This window comes from Cyrtonyx montezumae, unplaced genomic scaffold, assembly GCF_038088225.1.
Source record: "Cyrtonyx montezumae isolate F1298 unplaced genomic scaffold, pur_monq_1.0 scaffold_16, whole genome shotgun sequence".
NCBI lineage: Eukaryota > Metazoa > Chordata > Aves > Galliformes > Odontophoridae > Cyrtonyx > Cyrtonyx montezumae.
Window position 1 is genome coordinate 14,797,707 of NW_027071892.1, and position 15,660 is coordinate 14,813,366.

General features: G+C 44.7%; 1 protein-coding gene across 1 annotated transcript in view; it reads right to left on the minus strand.

The window, feature by feature from the left end:
* The window catches only part of MRTFB (myocardin related transcription factor B), a 50,922-nt gene extending 40,654 nt beyond the window's left edge, over positions 1-10,268 (minus strand). The window contains exon 1 of the mRNA XM_065732976.1: positions 9,933-10,268. Within this exon, the coding sequence (XP_065589048.1) occupies positions 9,933-10,063 (131 nt within the window). The 5' untranslated portion in view covers positions 10,064-10,268. The remainder of the gene's footprint in view (positions 1-9,932) is intronic.
* Between the last annotated feature and the right edge of the window lie 5,392 nt (positions 10,269-15,660).

Below are 15,660 nucleotides of genomic sequence, written 5' to 3' on the forward strand. Positions count from 1 at the left end.
TTGCTCATAGCACTGCATAGCAACTCAAACCAGACTGACTTCTCACAAAAATATAAGCTCAAATCTGACTAAATCAAACTCAAAGGGCTTTTGGAGATCATCTTGCCTCGCTCCCAGTCCGAGCAGCCACCTGCTGCTCAGTAACTTGTCTTGCTGAGGTCTGCACGTCAGTAGAGCTGGCAATTCCTCCACCTCCGGGGAACTGCGCTCAAGAACCTTTGCAGAAATTGTACACCATTTAAACCACTAAAATAAATGTGTTCATAAATAAATACATGAATTCACGGTGACATCCACAATTTATCTGTTCATAGAACTTCACAGCAATAGGACTGCGATGAGAAATGAAGACAGGCTGTGGCATATAATGAAGTACTGCAGTAGGTGCCAGGAAGTTATCCCTGTTACTTCCTCAGGAAGCTGTCTGTGAGGACGGACTGAGCTGGATGAGGTGGTTACACACAGCTGCTGTGCAGAAGGTCCTCTCTCTTTCAGTCACCTGCTGTAAGGATGCTGGAAGTCTCTTCAGCTATGGGCTGTCAGGCGTCCAGGTATTTTCCCAAAGGATCACCTAACCCTGGAGGTCTACTGTACCAACATATATAAAAGAAGTCCATGACCTACATCATCAAAACTTGGCTCAGATCAGCACCCGCTCCTGCCTCAATCAATGAACAGGACATTGAAAGTACAGCAAAATGATGACAAATGGCAGGCTTGCCATAGAACACAGGCAATGCATCTAACACCTCATTCTTGTTCCACTGAAACCTAAGGCAAAAATCAGCTGTTCAACTTCCTAAAAAGAGAAACATCTCAATGCATCCTCTGTGAAACGAGCAGCTTGTTAACAGGGCTTTCCCTACTGCCTGACAATGTAATTACAAAACTCAAAAGAGAGTCATTTTGACAAACAGCTTTCAAAAACATCAAGAAAAAGAAACAGGAAGATATATCTACATGGCCAACATCTTTTGTGTTCTGTTTTATCCGCGAGGTGATAAACCACCGCTGCCTCCCAGCGTGCTCACTGTCAGTGCAGGAGGAGATGCATTTGACTTCCTCGGTATCAGCTGAAGTTATGACCAGCATTTGTCGTGCAGGACATCTCCCATCTACCTGCAGTTTTCAAAAGCCACATTACATTCCAGCACTTCTAATCTGACTGCTGCAGTTGAGAGCAGCAGTTGAAATACAAAAAGTAGGAGAAAACATTCGCTTACTTTGATTAAAATCAAACACCGTGCACTGAACGCTTCATCTGTTCCTCGTGTTTTGTGTGCCACGGTACAGTCGTAGTCCTCTCTAATTACAGGTAAAGAAAATACATTTGCTTCCCCTCTCCCACCCATTTGAAACCTACTCTTTCCTAAAGAATTACTCCGTATTTGCCACCCGCGTTCCCAGGTGGTCACCGTTACCTCTGCAGCCCTTGATTTTAAGCAGGCCAAGACACAGAAGCGTTATCAATAACAAGTGACTCAAACACAACAGTAAGAACATATACAGCAAAAATACTTCTCTCAAACATCCATACTGTTAAATGGAAATCTCAATGTTCTATGTAATAATACTCTACATAATTCTACGTCATCTGAGAAAGCATCATTTTATGGAGAATAACCTGAGAAAGAAGTCAACGGTTATTGCTTTGTTACTCACAAAGATTTTTTTTAAATATAATACCATTTTATTGTAGCCATTAAACTAAAACCACTCCTCTGCAACTGCTGAAAAGGATTTCAAGGTCAGAGGGCTTTTTGCACACAATCAGGCAAAACAAGTGAGAGTAATAAAATGAAAACTGGAACAAAATTATTTTCCTACTTAACCTTCAGAGAAGATTGTCAAAATAGAACACGCACCAACCTTGCAAGCAAGGCACAGTTCACATTTATCTGACAGCTACTCAGAAGCAGCGTGCCAGTACTGGCAAAGAGCTGCTGTACAGTAAATGAGTCTTATGTAAGTGTCCCCACAGATGGTAGGTGGTTGCTATCTTTCTTAACTGCTGAAGACAAACGCCTCCTTTATTTTTAATCACTTTATCTCCAAAAGATATTTCCTTAGAAAAACCTCAGAAGGGGGAAAACGAATACCTCTGTGCCACCTGGAGCAGCAGAGCTGGCGTTCTGCTCAGCACGACCAGGGAAACCGGAGGGGTACTCAGGAGCTGAGCCAGCTGGGTTTGCACAGTCTGCCGAAGAAACCCCCCAGAATCACTCTGCCTTCACAGTGGCCGAGACTGACTGCTGGCCTTCCCACAGCTTCACTGTACTCGCTCAGCCACTTCCAGATGCTCCCATTTGTGACTAAGCTGCAGGTGCTGCTCTGTTTATTTTAGTGCCGGTAACCCAAGCCCTGGAGCAGAACAAAGCAAGGAAAGCATCAGGATTGGGGGCAAAGGGGAAGGAACTGCAGGGCTGCTTCCCGTTCCTGCCCTCCCTCCTGAGCATGACTGAACGGGACTGAACTGTTTCTGTAAAATGAAACGTCCTGAAAAGGAAACACTGCTTCTCCTCATTGCTGACACCTTTAAAAGGGTCAACACAGCGCTGTATGTGGAGTGCCAGAGCCTTTTAAAAGTACAGCCAACCACTACAGGACAAAATTCAATTATTATTCGTGTCCAGTAATAAATTAAACACTAATTAGGGATGAATTCAAAGTAATGGAGCACAATTAAGGCTTACTAGCAGCTTCAACTTAAGATACCTCGCAAGTATCAGCATGAGTGTACCTGAACTGCAGCAGACAGGCAGGCAGCCGTGCCGTCAAGCAGTCCTATGCAGAAGCTCCGGGCAGCTCAGGAATTCTTCACAAAGCTTGTGCTGCCTGTTAACTTGTGCCAACACAGCTCCTTTCAGATATTAACCACACAAACACTAAGCTGAATTAGCTCCCACGGAAACCAGGCAACTCATTACTGCTAATTTCTGAAACTAAAACTTGTACGATTTAACCCATTAGTGGAACAAAAGAAACATTTAGAAAGTGATAGACATGTGTAAATTAAAGATTCGCGGTTCTGAAAATCCCAAGCAGCAGCTATTAATGACACTTGCTCCATGTGATCTATGCTAACATCTAAAATTCTCTTTCCTGTTCTTCTCTCCCTTAGGACTCTATCAGCTCCCTGTAAAAAGCATGGCAAAGAGCACTCCTACTTAACTGCCCCAGTGACCCGTCCGACTTGGCAGTCAATCTCCAACGTTGTTTCTTTTAGCTAGAAATGAAGAGGTCTGGGTTAACATTTCTGACTTGGAAGTTCAGTGAATCACCTCTTTTCGTAACCACTTGGTTTACACTGCATGATGTAATGACAGAAGTACCACCAAAGATTTCACTGAGTTACTCTCTGCTGTTTGTCGTTATCGAAGCACCGGAGTGAGCTCTACACTCAATACACTTCTCATGTCACTGACTCCAGTTAGCCAAAGCTGCTACTGAAACCAGACAAATACAGCTTTCAATGCTTTCAGGTACAAAGCACAACAAAACAAATACCCTCACACATCCCCAGCTTTCTGAACACTGCAAATTAGGCATGAAGATATACTGCAAACAGAATATTTTGGCTTCAAAAATAAAATAATACTCTTTGCAAAAAGAAAATCCAACCTCTTTCACTTCTCAGATCAATGCTTTTAAGATGCCCACCAGTGTCCTGCAAACAAAGGACCACAGGACGGGATATCACTTATTGCTTTGCTAGGAGTACACAACAAAGACAGGAAGTAAATCCAGCTTCATCCCCAGATCAACATCCATACTCTAAAATAATCAGATTTGAAAGTACATTATTGGTAGGGTGCCTGAAGACTCTGATGTTCTGAACAGTTTAACTCTGTAATCCACAGTCCATGCCCTCACAAATTCTCACAAACTCCAAGACTAACACGAACGGGACTTCCATTTTCCATACTGAAATTAGCTGAAGACTAATAGTGCAGAAACTTCAGGTCAGGAGAGTTTATGTTCCTTAAAGCCAGCTCAAAGAAGTCTTACCCCTTAAACTATTGTATGTTTCAACGTTTCACTCTCCACAAAGCTGCTTGATAAAAAATAAATGAGAGAACTATGGAACTGTTCACTGCAGTTCTGCACGGACTGCTAAAACTTAACAGCTTTAACATCCATAGATTTGCTACTTTCAGTATTATCTCCGACTATAATTTCAAAAAACAAAACAAAACCCACTAAAGCTTCCCCTTGTAAAACAATCACCATTTTCATGTCCCTCCATATTAAATGGAGCACTTCCTCAGAACTGGCAGCACCCAAGAATAAGCTGATACAGAAAGAAATGTAATAATGCCCTAATGCCCTTCAGAAATACTTAAAAACTTATGACCCACTCAACTGAAAGTTAATAAATACAGAGAAAAAAGCCTCTTGTATTCCGAGATACAGCGTCCATGGGTGCACTGAGGAAGCTTGACTGCAACAAGTTATTTCATCCATTCAGTTCACACTGACCATTTCCAAAGATCTTTGGGAAAATATTTATGAACTTACAGCGAAAGTAATAACCTCAAGAGTTAACGTAACTCAGTGTGAGTAGTCTGAGGCTGTAAACTGCTCTTCTCAGGAAAGAACGTGTGGCAGTTCTGAATTACAAGAACACTGCTATTGGATTTTAACGTAGGAAGTGTAACATTGTCTTGTTCTTACAAAACTGAAAGTAAGGAACAACCTTCAGGAAGAGCTGCTCAGCGCAGAACACCCCTGGAACGCCTACTTACAGTGTGAAAATACTCTGAACTCCAGTTACTGGCCAAGTAGGTCCGGCCCGATGTCACAGTCAGCACACGCAGGCTCTGACTGAACCAACACCTCCCTCTGCAGTTCCCACTGAAAACACGAGGGGTGTGCTGGGGGATTCCCACGTCCTACTTGTGGTTACTACGACGGGACGGACAGAACAGCCCTGACAGCACAGCTGAAACATTTTTAAATATCATTTTCTAATATCCTTCTGCACAGTGCAGAGAAAGCTCTTACTGAACATTTCCAAAACACATCAGAACTACAATGACACATAACTTACAAGCTCCTAAGTCTGAGAACATTTCAAGTTGTAATTTCTCTCCTACATAGCAACTGAAATTGTATTTGTACATTAGACATTTTTGTTCCTCAACAGCACAATAACAGCTACTTGTTTTAGTACTGCTTCCGACCCCTGAGACATTTCTGTCATCTAACATCATCAAAGGCCACTTATCAGGAAGTGTTTCAGAGCACCAAGTGGTTCAAACACCAGAACACACCAAGTGCTTAATCATTAATGAATCAGTAATGCCTCAAAGGCATATTCCTGAACCCCATCAAAAGACATTTTTGCAAAACCAAAACAAAATCCCAAACCCTGCACCATGCTGTATACTATTTATTAGAGACCCTGTTAGAAAATTACTGATAATCTGATCAAAGCAACATATCCACTAAATATTATTTATTAAGATATTATTCCCATAGCCCAGGTTTTTCTTCTAATCTTAATTCCATTATTTCTTTCCTGGCAACAGATCACAGTTCTCTACTTTCAGGGATCACTTCAGTACTCCCTTCTCAATTCCTTCTCCCACATCCACAGGTCTTTTTCTATCTGCCATCGATCAGTAAACCACTCCTCCTCTCATACCTACCCCAACGTCCTCTCTACCCATCACACGTTCTGTGTGCTTTCCTACTCTATCTTTTCTGCCTGTGACTGTTCCTCAGAGACGTTCCCCATCTGCCATTTCATCTAGATATGGAGTCACTTGACTACATCCACTTACTGCTACAGAACTTCATCTTTTGGACTCTCTTCTGCCCCCACTGCTGCCCAAAGTATTTAAGAAACAGTAACTTTAGAAATGTTAATCAGTCTGTTTTAGTCTGAAAAAATAAAAGAATGTTATATACTGTTCAGCATTTTATCCATCCTCCATTTCACATTTCTAGTTTCTCCCTGTGTTGCCTACATTTGCCTCTGCTCAGAACTTTCTCAGGACAGAGAAAGATGTGCTACTGACTGTTGTAGGCTGCTACCATCTGCATTTCAACACTTCCCAGAATCCACCTCCCTGTTTTTCCACTTCTGTGCCAACAGTCCTTGAAACGAGGCCTGTTCTACAGGACCTGCTAAGGAAGCAGTCAATGGTTAAGCTGGTAAAACTGAGGAAGGGTGGAACATCTGGCAGAGGAAGGAGGGAGCCATTAACCACTCAGCTCAGACCTACTGCAGCCAGCAGTGCTTGTCTCACCACGCCGATCCGACTCCAGGAGGTCACCAGTTACACTGCATTGTTCACAAAAGCAGAGAAAGATGGCTGAGACCCTCTGCAGACATACAGCAATTCTCTGAAGCTTGTTCCACATGGGAGGTTTTTATTCCTGCAGCCACGAGTGGTTTACATTTAGTACAAACTCGCTGCATCTGCTCACTTCTATGAACTGACAGCATTTGCAACGTACAGTGTAATTGCTGCTATAGCTGACACAGACACAAAGAAGAATTACTGTAAATGAGCATACAAATTCAGGAACAACCAAGGCTGAGCAGCGTGCAATGACCTCTCGTTAATTATTTACTTGAAACGAAGTGACCATTGCTATTACAAATACGTTATTCAAATCCTTCTGCAGTACAGAAACCCCTGATGGAACTGCAGCATGTAATACATTAACCCCCGAGACAGTGAGGTTTTCAATCATCCCCATAACTTCGCACAGTTGTGTGATGTTGTAACTACATTCAATATTTACCTAAACTGTATCAGCTGAACTCCAGAAACACCAGAACCTTTCGAAGAAGTAAAATCAAGGCCCAAACAAATGACCCACTTGTTACCTGCCCAGCTCTGCTTTTGGACCAATCCCTCCACATTTCATGACAGCAAGTATTGTTATCACATCCATCACTTGTACCAAACCATGAGGGCACTCCTTTGGACAATCAGGTTTAACAGACATGTTTTTAAGATTATTATTATTTTTTTCCAGGGCTGTTTCTTTGAGGAAATAAGCTAGGAAAGTGTTTCCTACCAAGGAACAAGATAAAATAATGAATACCCAAATGCTCTGAAATAATTAAAGAGATTTATTAGTCAAAGATCTAAGTAACAAACAAATGGCACAATTCAAGATAAATGCAATCATCATAAAGATGGCATTAATTTCTGTACAGCAATTGTAGCATATTCAGCAAGCTCTGTGTTCAAAATACACATTCCAAGCCCCTCTCCCACGGTATTAACACCAAAGAAAGGTCAAAAAAAAAGCACAAACTCTTCTTTGCTTTCACACTTACAACGTGACTTACACGCAAAAAGCACACACACCATGACTAACTCACTACACACAAAAATGCTGCTAACATGTAAACTTTAAAACACAAAGTGAAATCACTGGTGACACAGCACGTCCATGCACATTGCACTTAAGTATAAACACTCTGCTATTTCACCACCCCGAGTGCTCACTGATGACATTCACAGATCTTGCTGCTCTATTACTTCCCTAAAGCTGTACTAACATCTGCTTCTAAATCCTGAGAAGCATCAAGCACGTGTTCAACTTCGAGCAATGTGCATCCAGTCCAAGTGCTGCTGCCTCTCTCTGTGGGGACAGGAACAGTGAGAAACTCATCCCCGTGAGATGTGAGGGCTGTTTACAGGCAGGAACTGGACTGCACTGGAATACACCACCTGCAGTCCCATTCTCAGAAGTTTCTCTGCTTCTGAACTTTTTACGAGCCCCCTCTTCTTCATTTATGACAAGGATTGTCCAGCAAACCGACGTTAACGTCTCTTACAATTTTTAATCAGGTTTTCAGCAACCGTTCCCCAGCCTTCCTGCAGACCTCTTGCAACTCCTCAACTGGATGAAGGGAGGAAAAACACAGGGCCTGCCATCCTTTCCAAGCTTGGATCATTTGTGTTTCACCGTTCGGTGTGAAGATCGAAAACGAGCTCAACTACGGCTCCTCTCTCACTCTGTTGCTTTGGGCATCGTGCCCAGATTTAAAACCACTTCTCAAACATTTAATTAACGGCTTTACCCAAGGACCCAAATATGAAATACTAAAATATAGAGTAAACAATCAGAGATTCAGCTACAGCACAAGTGCACAGCTGTTATATTAACATCTGGATTCAATAGCAATAATCTGAACACTATTTAATAAACTCTGTAATGTGAATTTGCTTTGGAGATTGGGGATATGGAAGATTTTTGTGGTGGTGGCTTCGAGAGAGCCTTGGAGTAGTTTTACAGCAGCTGTCAACCTCTAGTACGAAAGAAAAATCTGACAAACTTTTGTTCCAAAGTGACTATTAAGGAATTTAGGTTCCTAAGATGATAAAAACTGATAAAGAATCAATTTCAGGAAGAGGAGTTCACTACACTGCATGCAGCACAGAAACATTTCATTTACAGATTAAAAAAATGAGACCTTCATGGTTGATTTGCAAATAGGCTTAATTCCAGCTGATCTTCACAGGCACGTTGCTAGAAGAGTAGCAGATATATTCACTGTAAGAATCTAGGGTTGCAGACAGACTAAACCAGGACACGGAGTGAACTAGCATCGTATTTACCACGACAGAAACAAAGGAAAATGCCTTGCCCCCAGCTTCATGCTGGAAAAGCAAGCAGCCCTGGCAACTTATCAGAGTTCTTGCCTTGGTGGCCCTAGAGCGCTCAGCATTAAGTTCACCACTTCAATTATACATGAGAACAATCCCCACTGCTTGCAGAACAGTGTAGCAGACTGTTCCTACGTTACCTAAGTCTGTATTTCGGTTATCATGAAACATGATTCCTCCTGGACTTGGCGCTGGAAAGGCCCCACCTCGAGCACTGCGCTCAGTGCCGGGCACCTCAATACAGAAAGGACACAGAGGTGCTGGAGAAGGTCCAAAGAAGGGCAGCAAGGCTGGGGAAGGGCTTGGAGAACACGCCCTACGAAGAGTGACTGAAGGAACTGGGGCAGTTTGGTCTGGGGAAGAGGAAGCTGAGGGCAGACCTTGTTCTCCTCAGTCCTGAAAGGTGACTGCAGCGAGAGCAGGGTTGGTCTCCTCTCACTGGTGACAGGACAAGGGAAAGTGGCCTCAGGCTCCAGCAGGGGAGGTTTAAGTTGGATATCAAAAAAACGTCCTTGAGCTGTTAATCACTGGAATAGGTTCCCCAGGGAGGTAGTTGAGCCATCATCCCTGAACGTGCTGAAAAACTGTCTGGATGTGGGGCTCAAGTCATGTTTCAGATGGCCATGCTGCTTTTTACAAGTTCAGTATGCAGGCTCCTTTTATCACTGGCAAAAACACAGAGGTGACTGTTGAAGAACAGTGTTCTGTAGCTGAGAATTTGCTCTAACAGTGTTACTGTGCCCTTCATGTCTGTAGTAGTTGCCATTGAAATCATTAGGAGGTATTACTCTTGAAGCAACCTCTGTATTTTTACCAGTGAAGTTCCAGAAATATTCATGTGGATCAGGACTACATTTTCATTTGGTTCCTTCCTTTTCACTAAGACCAACAATTATTCACTTCTAAACTTGAATGTTTAGTCTTCCCAACACCAAACACAGTCCCACCACGAGGCACACCGGCACACGCAGGTCACCGTGCGGGAACGCGCTCTGCTAGCTGAGTTGCCCGAGGCTCTGCCACGTAATCATGAAGTACAAACAAAATGCTACTACCATTTAGAAACAGTCCACCAAAATCTGTGAAGGTTTGTAAGCATGACAAACTTCAAAAAAAGAGAGCGCATGATTTACTCATATCCCCAAATTGTGTTTTTGCATGAAAAAAAAAAATGTTTATATGAGAAGTCATCAATTTTATCAGGATTATAAACCAGTACAATTTAAAGTGATATAAGGCTCATTAAAAAACACAAGCATTGAAGAAGTTGCAGTAGATTCAAGATACAGCACTTACCTTGGGTCCTCCTCTTGCACAGTCCTCTCGTAGTGTTTGTTTTCAGCACATTTCTGGTAAATGGAAAAGATAAGAAAAACACAGATCACTAACGATGCCACAAGGATTATCTTAAACGTCACATTTACCATTTCACACACAATCTGAAACCTTAACAACACGAGTTTTCCTTTCTCAGCTTTTGCACTTTCACGCTGAAGTTCCTGTGTTAAAAATCCTTATGGTAAACGAATTTCAGTACGTTCTAACTCCACTCTTTGGCACCTTTCATATTATGGCTCAAAACACATCAGTTATTGGTTCTTCCAGGTACCTCAGGCAAGGGTAATAGTGCTAGAGATGTGCCACCCACGTGTAGTACACAGAGCAAGCCCTAGCTCCTTCAAGTCCTACCTGCATAGCCCTTTACAGCTGGAATGTCTTTACACATCAGAGTTTAACTCTGATTGTTATATTTACTGCTTGTTATATTTATTCACTTCTTGTATTAATACATTTTAGTTACCTACAGATTCCAACACAAACGAACCTCCCTAAAGAAAAAGGAAACTGATAACAGCCACATTTTGGCTTAATGCTATGAAAATTCAACCATTTGTCCAACCATCACTTATTAGCACATTACAGAATACACATATACAACTGTGTATATACATACACATAACCATAGGTCAGCAGAAACCTACTGTGTACTGGACTTAGGAAAAGCTCAAAAATCACATTTATCTTGAAGGCTGGCATTTATCAGTTCCTTTTTATACAACATTTAATGAGGTTTTCCAGTTTTGGTTTTGATTCCATAGGTGTCAAACTGTCCCAGACAACTCAGCCACCCAAATTCATTACTGTTCTGAGAGATGAGTCCTAACAGATTGGATTTTCCTTCTTTTAAAGGCTTGCACACCCAAAGGCTGAAGCTGATGTTGTGGCTTCTACACCTATCAATAAAGGAAGTTAAAAAACATCACACAAAAAAAGAGATATAAGGGAAGATGTTAAAAGATAAACATCAAAATGAAAACAAATACTTAATCAGTAATCTAAGTGTGCTCTGCTCTTGTTCACTAGAGAATCAAACATAAATGAAAGCAACATCCATTACCAAATATACTCTCTATCCAATACTACATTAATCCATAATAACATCAGTTATCTGCACTGATGTCAATGCTGACAAGCAAGAGTTGTCAAGTTTGGCTGCATATCTGTGCATTAGCCTCCACCCCTGAAGCTCTTCTGTTGTTTTCCAGCTCATTCAGCAGAGCCCCACCAATGGCTGTCACATTACAGGACGACAGCTCCTGAAAATTCACTTTAAGTCCCATCTCCCACTTTTCTCCAAATACAGCAAAGCTGTGTAAGTCGCTCCGCGCTGACAGAAACATTCTAAAGATTTTCTGCTTCCATATTTCCCATTAACAATTGATGTGATTACCTAGCAGCACTGATAACGTCAACTTTTAAAACACAAGTTATGCCACAAAACTCTAATGAGCCCCAGCTAGTTACACAGGAAAGAAAAGCTCAGGAAGGAAGCAGATAGCATGTCAAACACGAAGAAAATAACTTCATGAAGTGCCAGCTGTGCTGTCGTTGAGATCTCTAACCCATGAATTCAAAACTCAGGCATTTTCCAAGCATAAAGGGGAAAAAAAAAGTAGCATAAAGAAGAATGCAATCACCATAAACACAAAGTTCAGAACGTACTGTACTCACAGAACAAGTGTAAGCTGCTTTTATCCTACGAGGCTGATTTTAATCTGAACCTTTTTGCCACTGACAGGAAAGCTATGAGATTCCACCGTGAAATCCGCATAAAGGTGTAGCTTTCTAACTCTGACTTTGTGACTAACGAGTTGCTCGTCTTATTTTGAACCCTGCAGCTTTGTAAGCGTGCCAGCCTCAGCCTCGAGCTGCCCCTCGGCCGCACTGCAACGGCCCATAAGGGACCTCTGCGCACCGCCTGCCCGGGGCAGGGGCAGGACGAAGGGAGCTCCTCAGGAGCGAGGGGACCCCGCTTTGCTCCTTCCACGGCGAACCGCGCGTCGCCCACGGACGGCGGCAGCGTCCGCACAGCGCTGCCCAACGGCTCCGGCCAGAAACCACCGACACTTCACAGCGGACAAACGCTGCAGCGCTCCGTGAACGAGGGCTCCCAAAGGTGAGGGAACGGACGGCGGAGGCGGATTTGGGCGACGGCAGCCGGCTCCGTGCGGCTCAGCGCTCCGAGGAAGGAAAAGCGTTAACGCACTCATTTGTGAGGCCGCGCCCCGCAGACGCTGTCCCGGAGCGCACGGCTCAGGCCCCGCTCCTCAGCGCGGGGCACACGGGCCCGGCAAGGCGGGCACCTGCGGGGCGGGGCGGGGCGGAGGACGGCGCTCCGCGCGGGGCCCATAGCGGTACAGCCGCAGGCCGCGCTGGCTCCGGGCCGCGGCCTCCTGCACACGGCTCCGCCGAGGCGGCGGGCGGCCTTACCCAGCGCCGGGCGGCCCTACCCACGAGCCGCGCCCGACCTCGGGGCCCGACCCGCAGCCGAGGGCGATCCCCCGGGGCGCGGACCCCGCGTGGAGGAGCCCGGCCCGGCGCGGCCGGCACCGCCCGCCCCCCGCGCGCGCGCGCCCTCCCACCCCCACTCACCCACTCACCCACTCGCCGCCCTCCGCCGCCGCCGCGGACGCGTCCTCTCGCGAGCTCCGCAGCCGGGACCGCCCTCGGGCGCGCGCCCGGCGATTGGGCCTCGGGCGGGGGCGGGGAGACTCGAGTGCGCGCTCTGGCGCTCCGCGGCCGCTTCACACGTGCGGGGGCGGGAGGGGGCGGGGGCGGGGCCGCCGCTTCCGGGCGCCGCGCGCCCCCTCACGGGGCCCCGCCCCCCGGGAAGCGCCGCGCTGAGGCGGGAGCGCGCGGGGCGGAGCGGAGCGGGGCGGTGGATGTTCGGTGCCTTCGTGAGGGGATCACGCGCGTCCTGGGGAGGAATTCCACAGACAGCGCTCCGTAAAATCCCATTTCCAGTACCGCTGTGAACCGCAGCGAGTGTGAAGGGCAGCTCGGTGTGTGCGCTCAGGTGCCGCTCTCGCTCCCACCCCTGCGCATTGCGGCGCTCCTTCGCGGCTCCCGCGCTGCGGTGCGCGGTCGTTCAGCCGCGATTCACCGCGGGCAGCGGCCTCTGATGGAGCACCGCTGCCTCCGCGCCGCCCTGCCCGCCACTCTAATGCAGTTTTCTTCCTTGATGTTTTTAAGTCACCATAAGGGTAACTGGAAGCTGCTCAGACCGCTTTAAGCACCGCTGTGGAACATGTCGGAAATGCACCTCCACGAAGCGCAGGAGACGTGCCCGTGCCCATAGCAGCCCTCCTGTGCGTGCAATAAGAGATCACGTTTTCCGGAGTATTTCTGTGTCTGCCTTTTCCCAGGAGCACCAATGAACCGCTTCTGGTTTTTTTCCTGCTCAGGTTCCTACTCGTACACAACGTGTGAGTTTTCTGGCTCATAATTAATCCTTGCTGAACGATTAGTCTGTAAAGTTTTTAATTATGTGTTATTAGGATCCATTTAGCGAGAAGAGCATTTTATAATACTTCTTCACTGCGGCAGGTTTTTCTGTCAGAAAGTAATTCCAGTTTTTCCAGCACACACACGATTCCACAAGGGGAGGGGCTGCTGGCTCCTGCTGGGGCTGCGTGGCCCAGGCACTAATGAAGCCCAAACATCTCTGTGCCATCTTATTTTGTTAAAGCATTTTAAAATATTTGTTATAATGAAAGCTTGGAAAAAGAACAGGTTTGAAGTGTAAAAATAGCAAGGTGTGCGGAGGCTGCCGTTCGTTTTGTGTCAAAGCTTGTGACTAAAGCATGCTGCTTAGCAACAGATGGGGAAATCTGGAGGTGATCACATCATTTTGCACTCCCTGCAAATTAATTATTCAGGTTCATCCCACATCTTGAGCACCATCCTTCTCATGTTCCTTTTCTGCTTGGGATGAGAACCGTGGCTGGGTGAGTTGTGCACCCTGGTTTTATCATCAGCAATACTGGGTTTGATTTTCTTGAGGAAATTACTTGTACCCCAGGTTGAAAAGAAATATAAACATTGCTTATTAACTATTTTTGGTTTGGAGCAGTTGGGAAGCTGTAAAGTTGCTGTTCAATTCCTCTGAAAAGATGTGATGCTTTTCTTCCCTGTCCGCCTTGGAGTGCTCTGGTTACAATCCTTCAATTCAGGTTTTGGATTAAAGCTTTCAACAGTTTTCATCTTCAGTAAACAAACACCCCAAAATCCACTTCTGTGCAGAATGCTTTGCTCCTGAAATAGCAAACTGTTCCTAAGCTTGAATTTAGAGAGAAGGCTGCACACGTTCATACAATGAAACCACTGAAAAAAATAAAAGAAAACAAAAGAAAACAAACCACCCAAACCACAAAGGAGAGGAGGCAGCTCTGAGCTGTGGAAGCCATTCTAGCTGACTGTTCTGGGAATGGTCTTCAGAGCTACATTATTATTTCTTCTTGGTGCACCAATTAAACAGTTTTATACACAGAAACAGGATGGGCTTAGCTTACTTTTTCGAAGTCATTTTCAGAGACATAAAAGATGTTCAGGATCGTGTTACTCAGCATGGCAGGCACTGCACACACACACATGCAGAACCCTATGTGTGAGACTGCACACTGATGGCAGGGTTGCTAATGAATGAAGGAAAGTCAGAGATCCTGGTGGATGGGACCTGAATTTTCTGTCTGGGGTAACAGTGCACGTGGTATTTAAGCCACCTGAAAGCGGCAGGAACCCTTAAGGAGCTGAGAAAGAAAAGGATATCGCGTTTTAGTGTAAGTAACACACTGCGGAAAAGATTAAGATTGCAATTATTTGTTCAAATGTTCATGTGAAGGAGATATTAATAAATGATTTGTCAGTGAGTGATGTGCAGCTAGTGCTTCCAGTTGTGTGAAGTGTAATCAAGGCAGCGGTTGAAATATCTTCACCATCTCTAAGACTTCATTTAAAGATCAGCACACGACACACAGATGTGCAGAGCAGCCTTCAGAAGTTTCCAGGTGTTTTTATTATTTGGCATGGGCAGTTCTTTAGTAATGATATTCTGTTTCTCTTTGATGAAAAGATGAAGTAAAAAGAAGTGATGCTGAGTGACTGACGACCTTAGAAATGAAATCTTTTTACTTGCAGAGGAAAGCTCTTGGGTGTTACGTTAAATGAAAGCTAAAAAAAAATAAGTAACTATTTATCCACAACTGAATATTGGTAGGAATAGTGTTTTACAGCAGCTGTGGATGCAGATCATTTTGCCATGCTCTAAAGACCTCACTCAGATGAGTATACATGCAGGCCCACTTTGACCTACTGCAGCAACATCTTCTGTTTGCACAACAAATCACACAGCAGTGCAGTAGCCCTGGTTACACTGACTAAACTGAGTAACAGCACAGAACTCATCTCTTTGCTAACTATAGTCTAGCCAAGCTACTGAACATTTCTTTCCAGTTTTCAAGACATTCTTGCTGAGAACATTTCTTGCAAAGAAGCTTTGTAGATCAAAGTCAAGCAGATATTAAAGACTTCATGTCAAAAAAGAAAACAACAGGTTCATGCTTTGCTCGTGTTGATTCTGCAAATATCCCAAACTCCTGCCATTGTATCAAGGAGTGGGCATGTGGAATACATTTTAATTACAAGTATTACAAAATCCTGGAGCAATAGTTCCTGGATTCTTGTT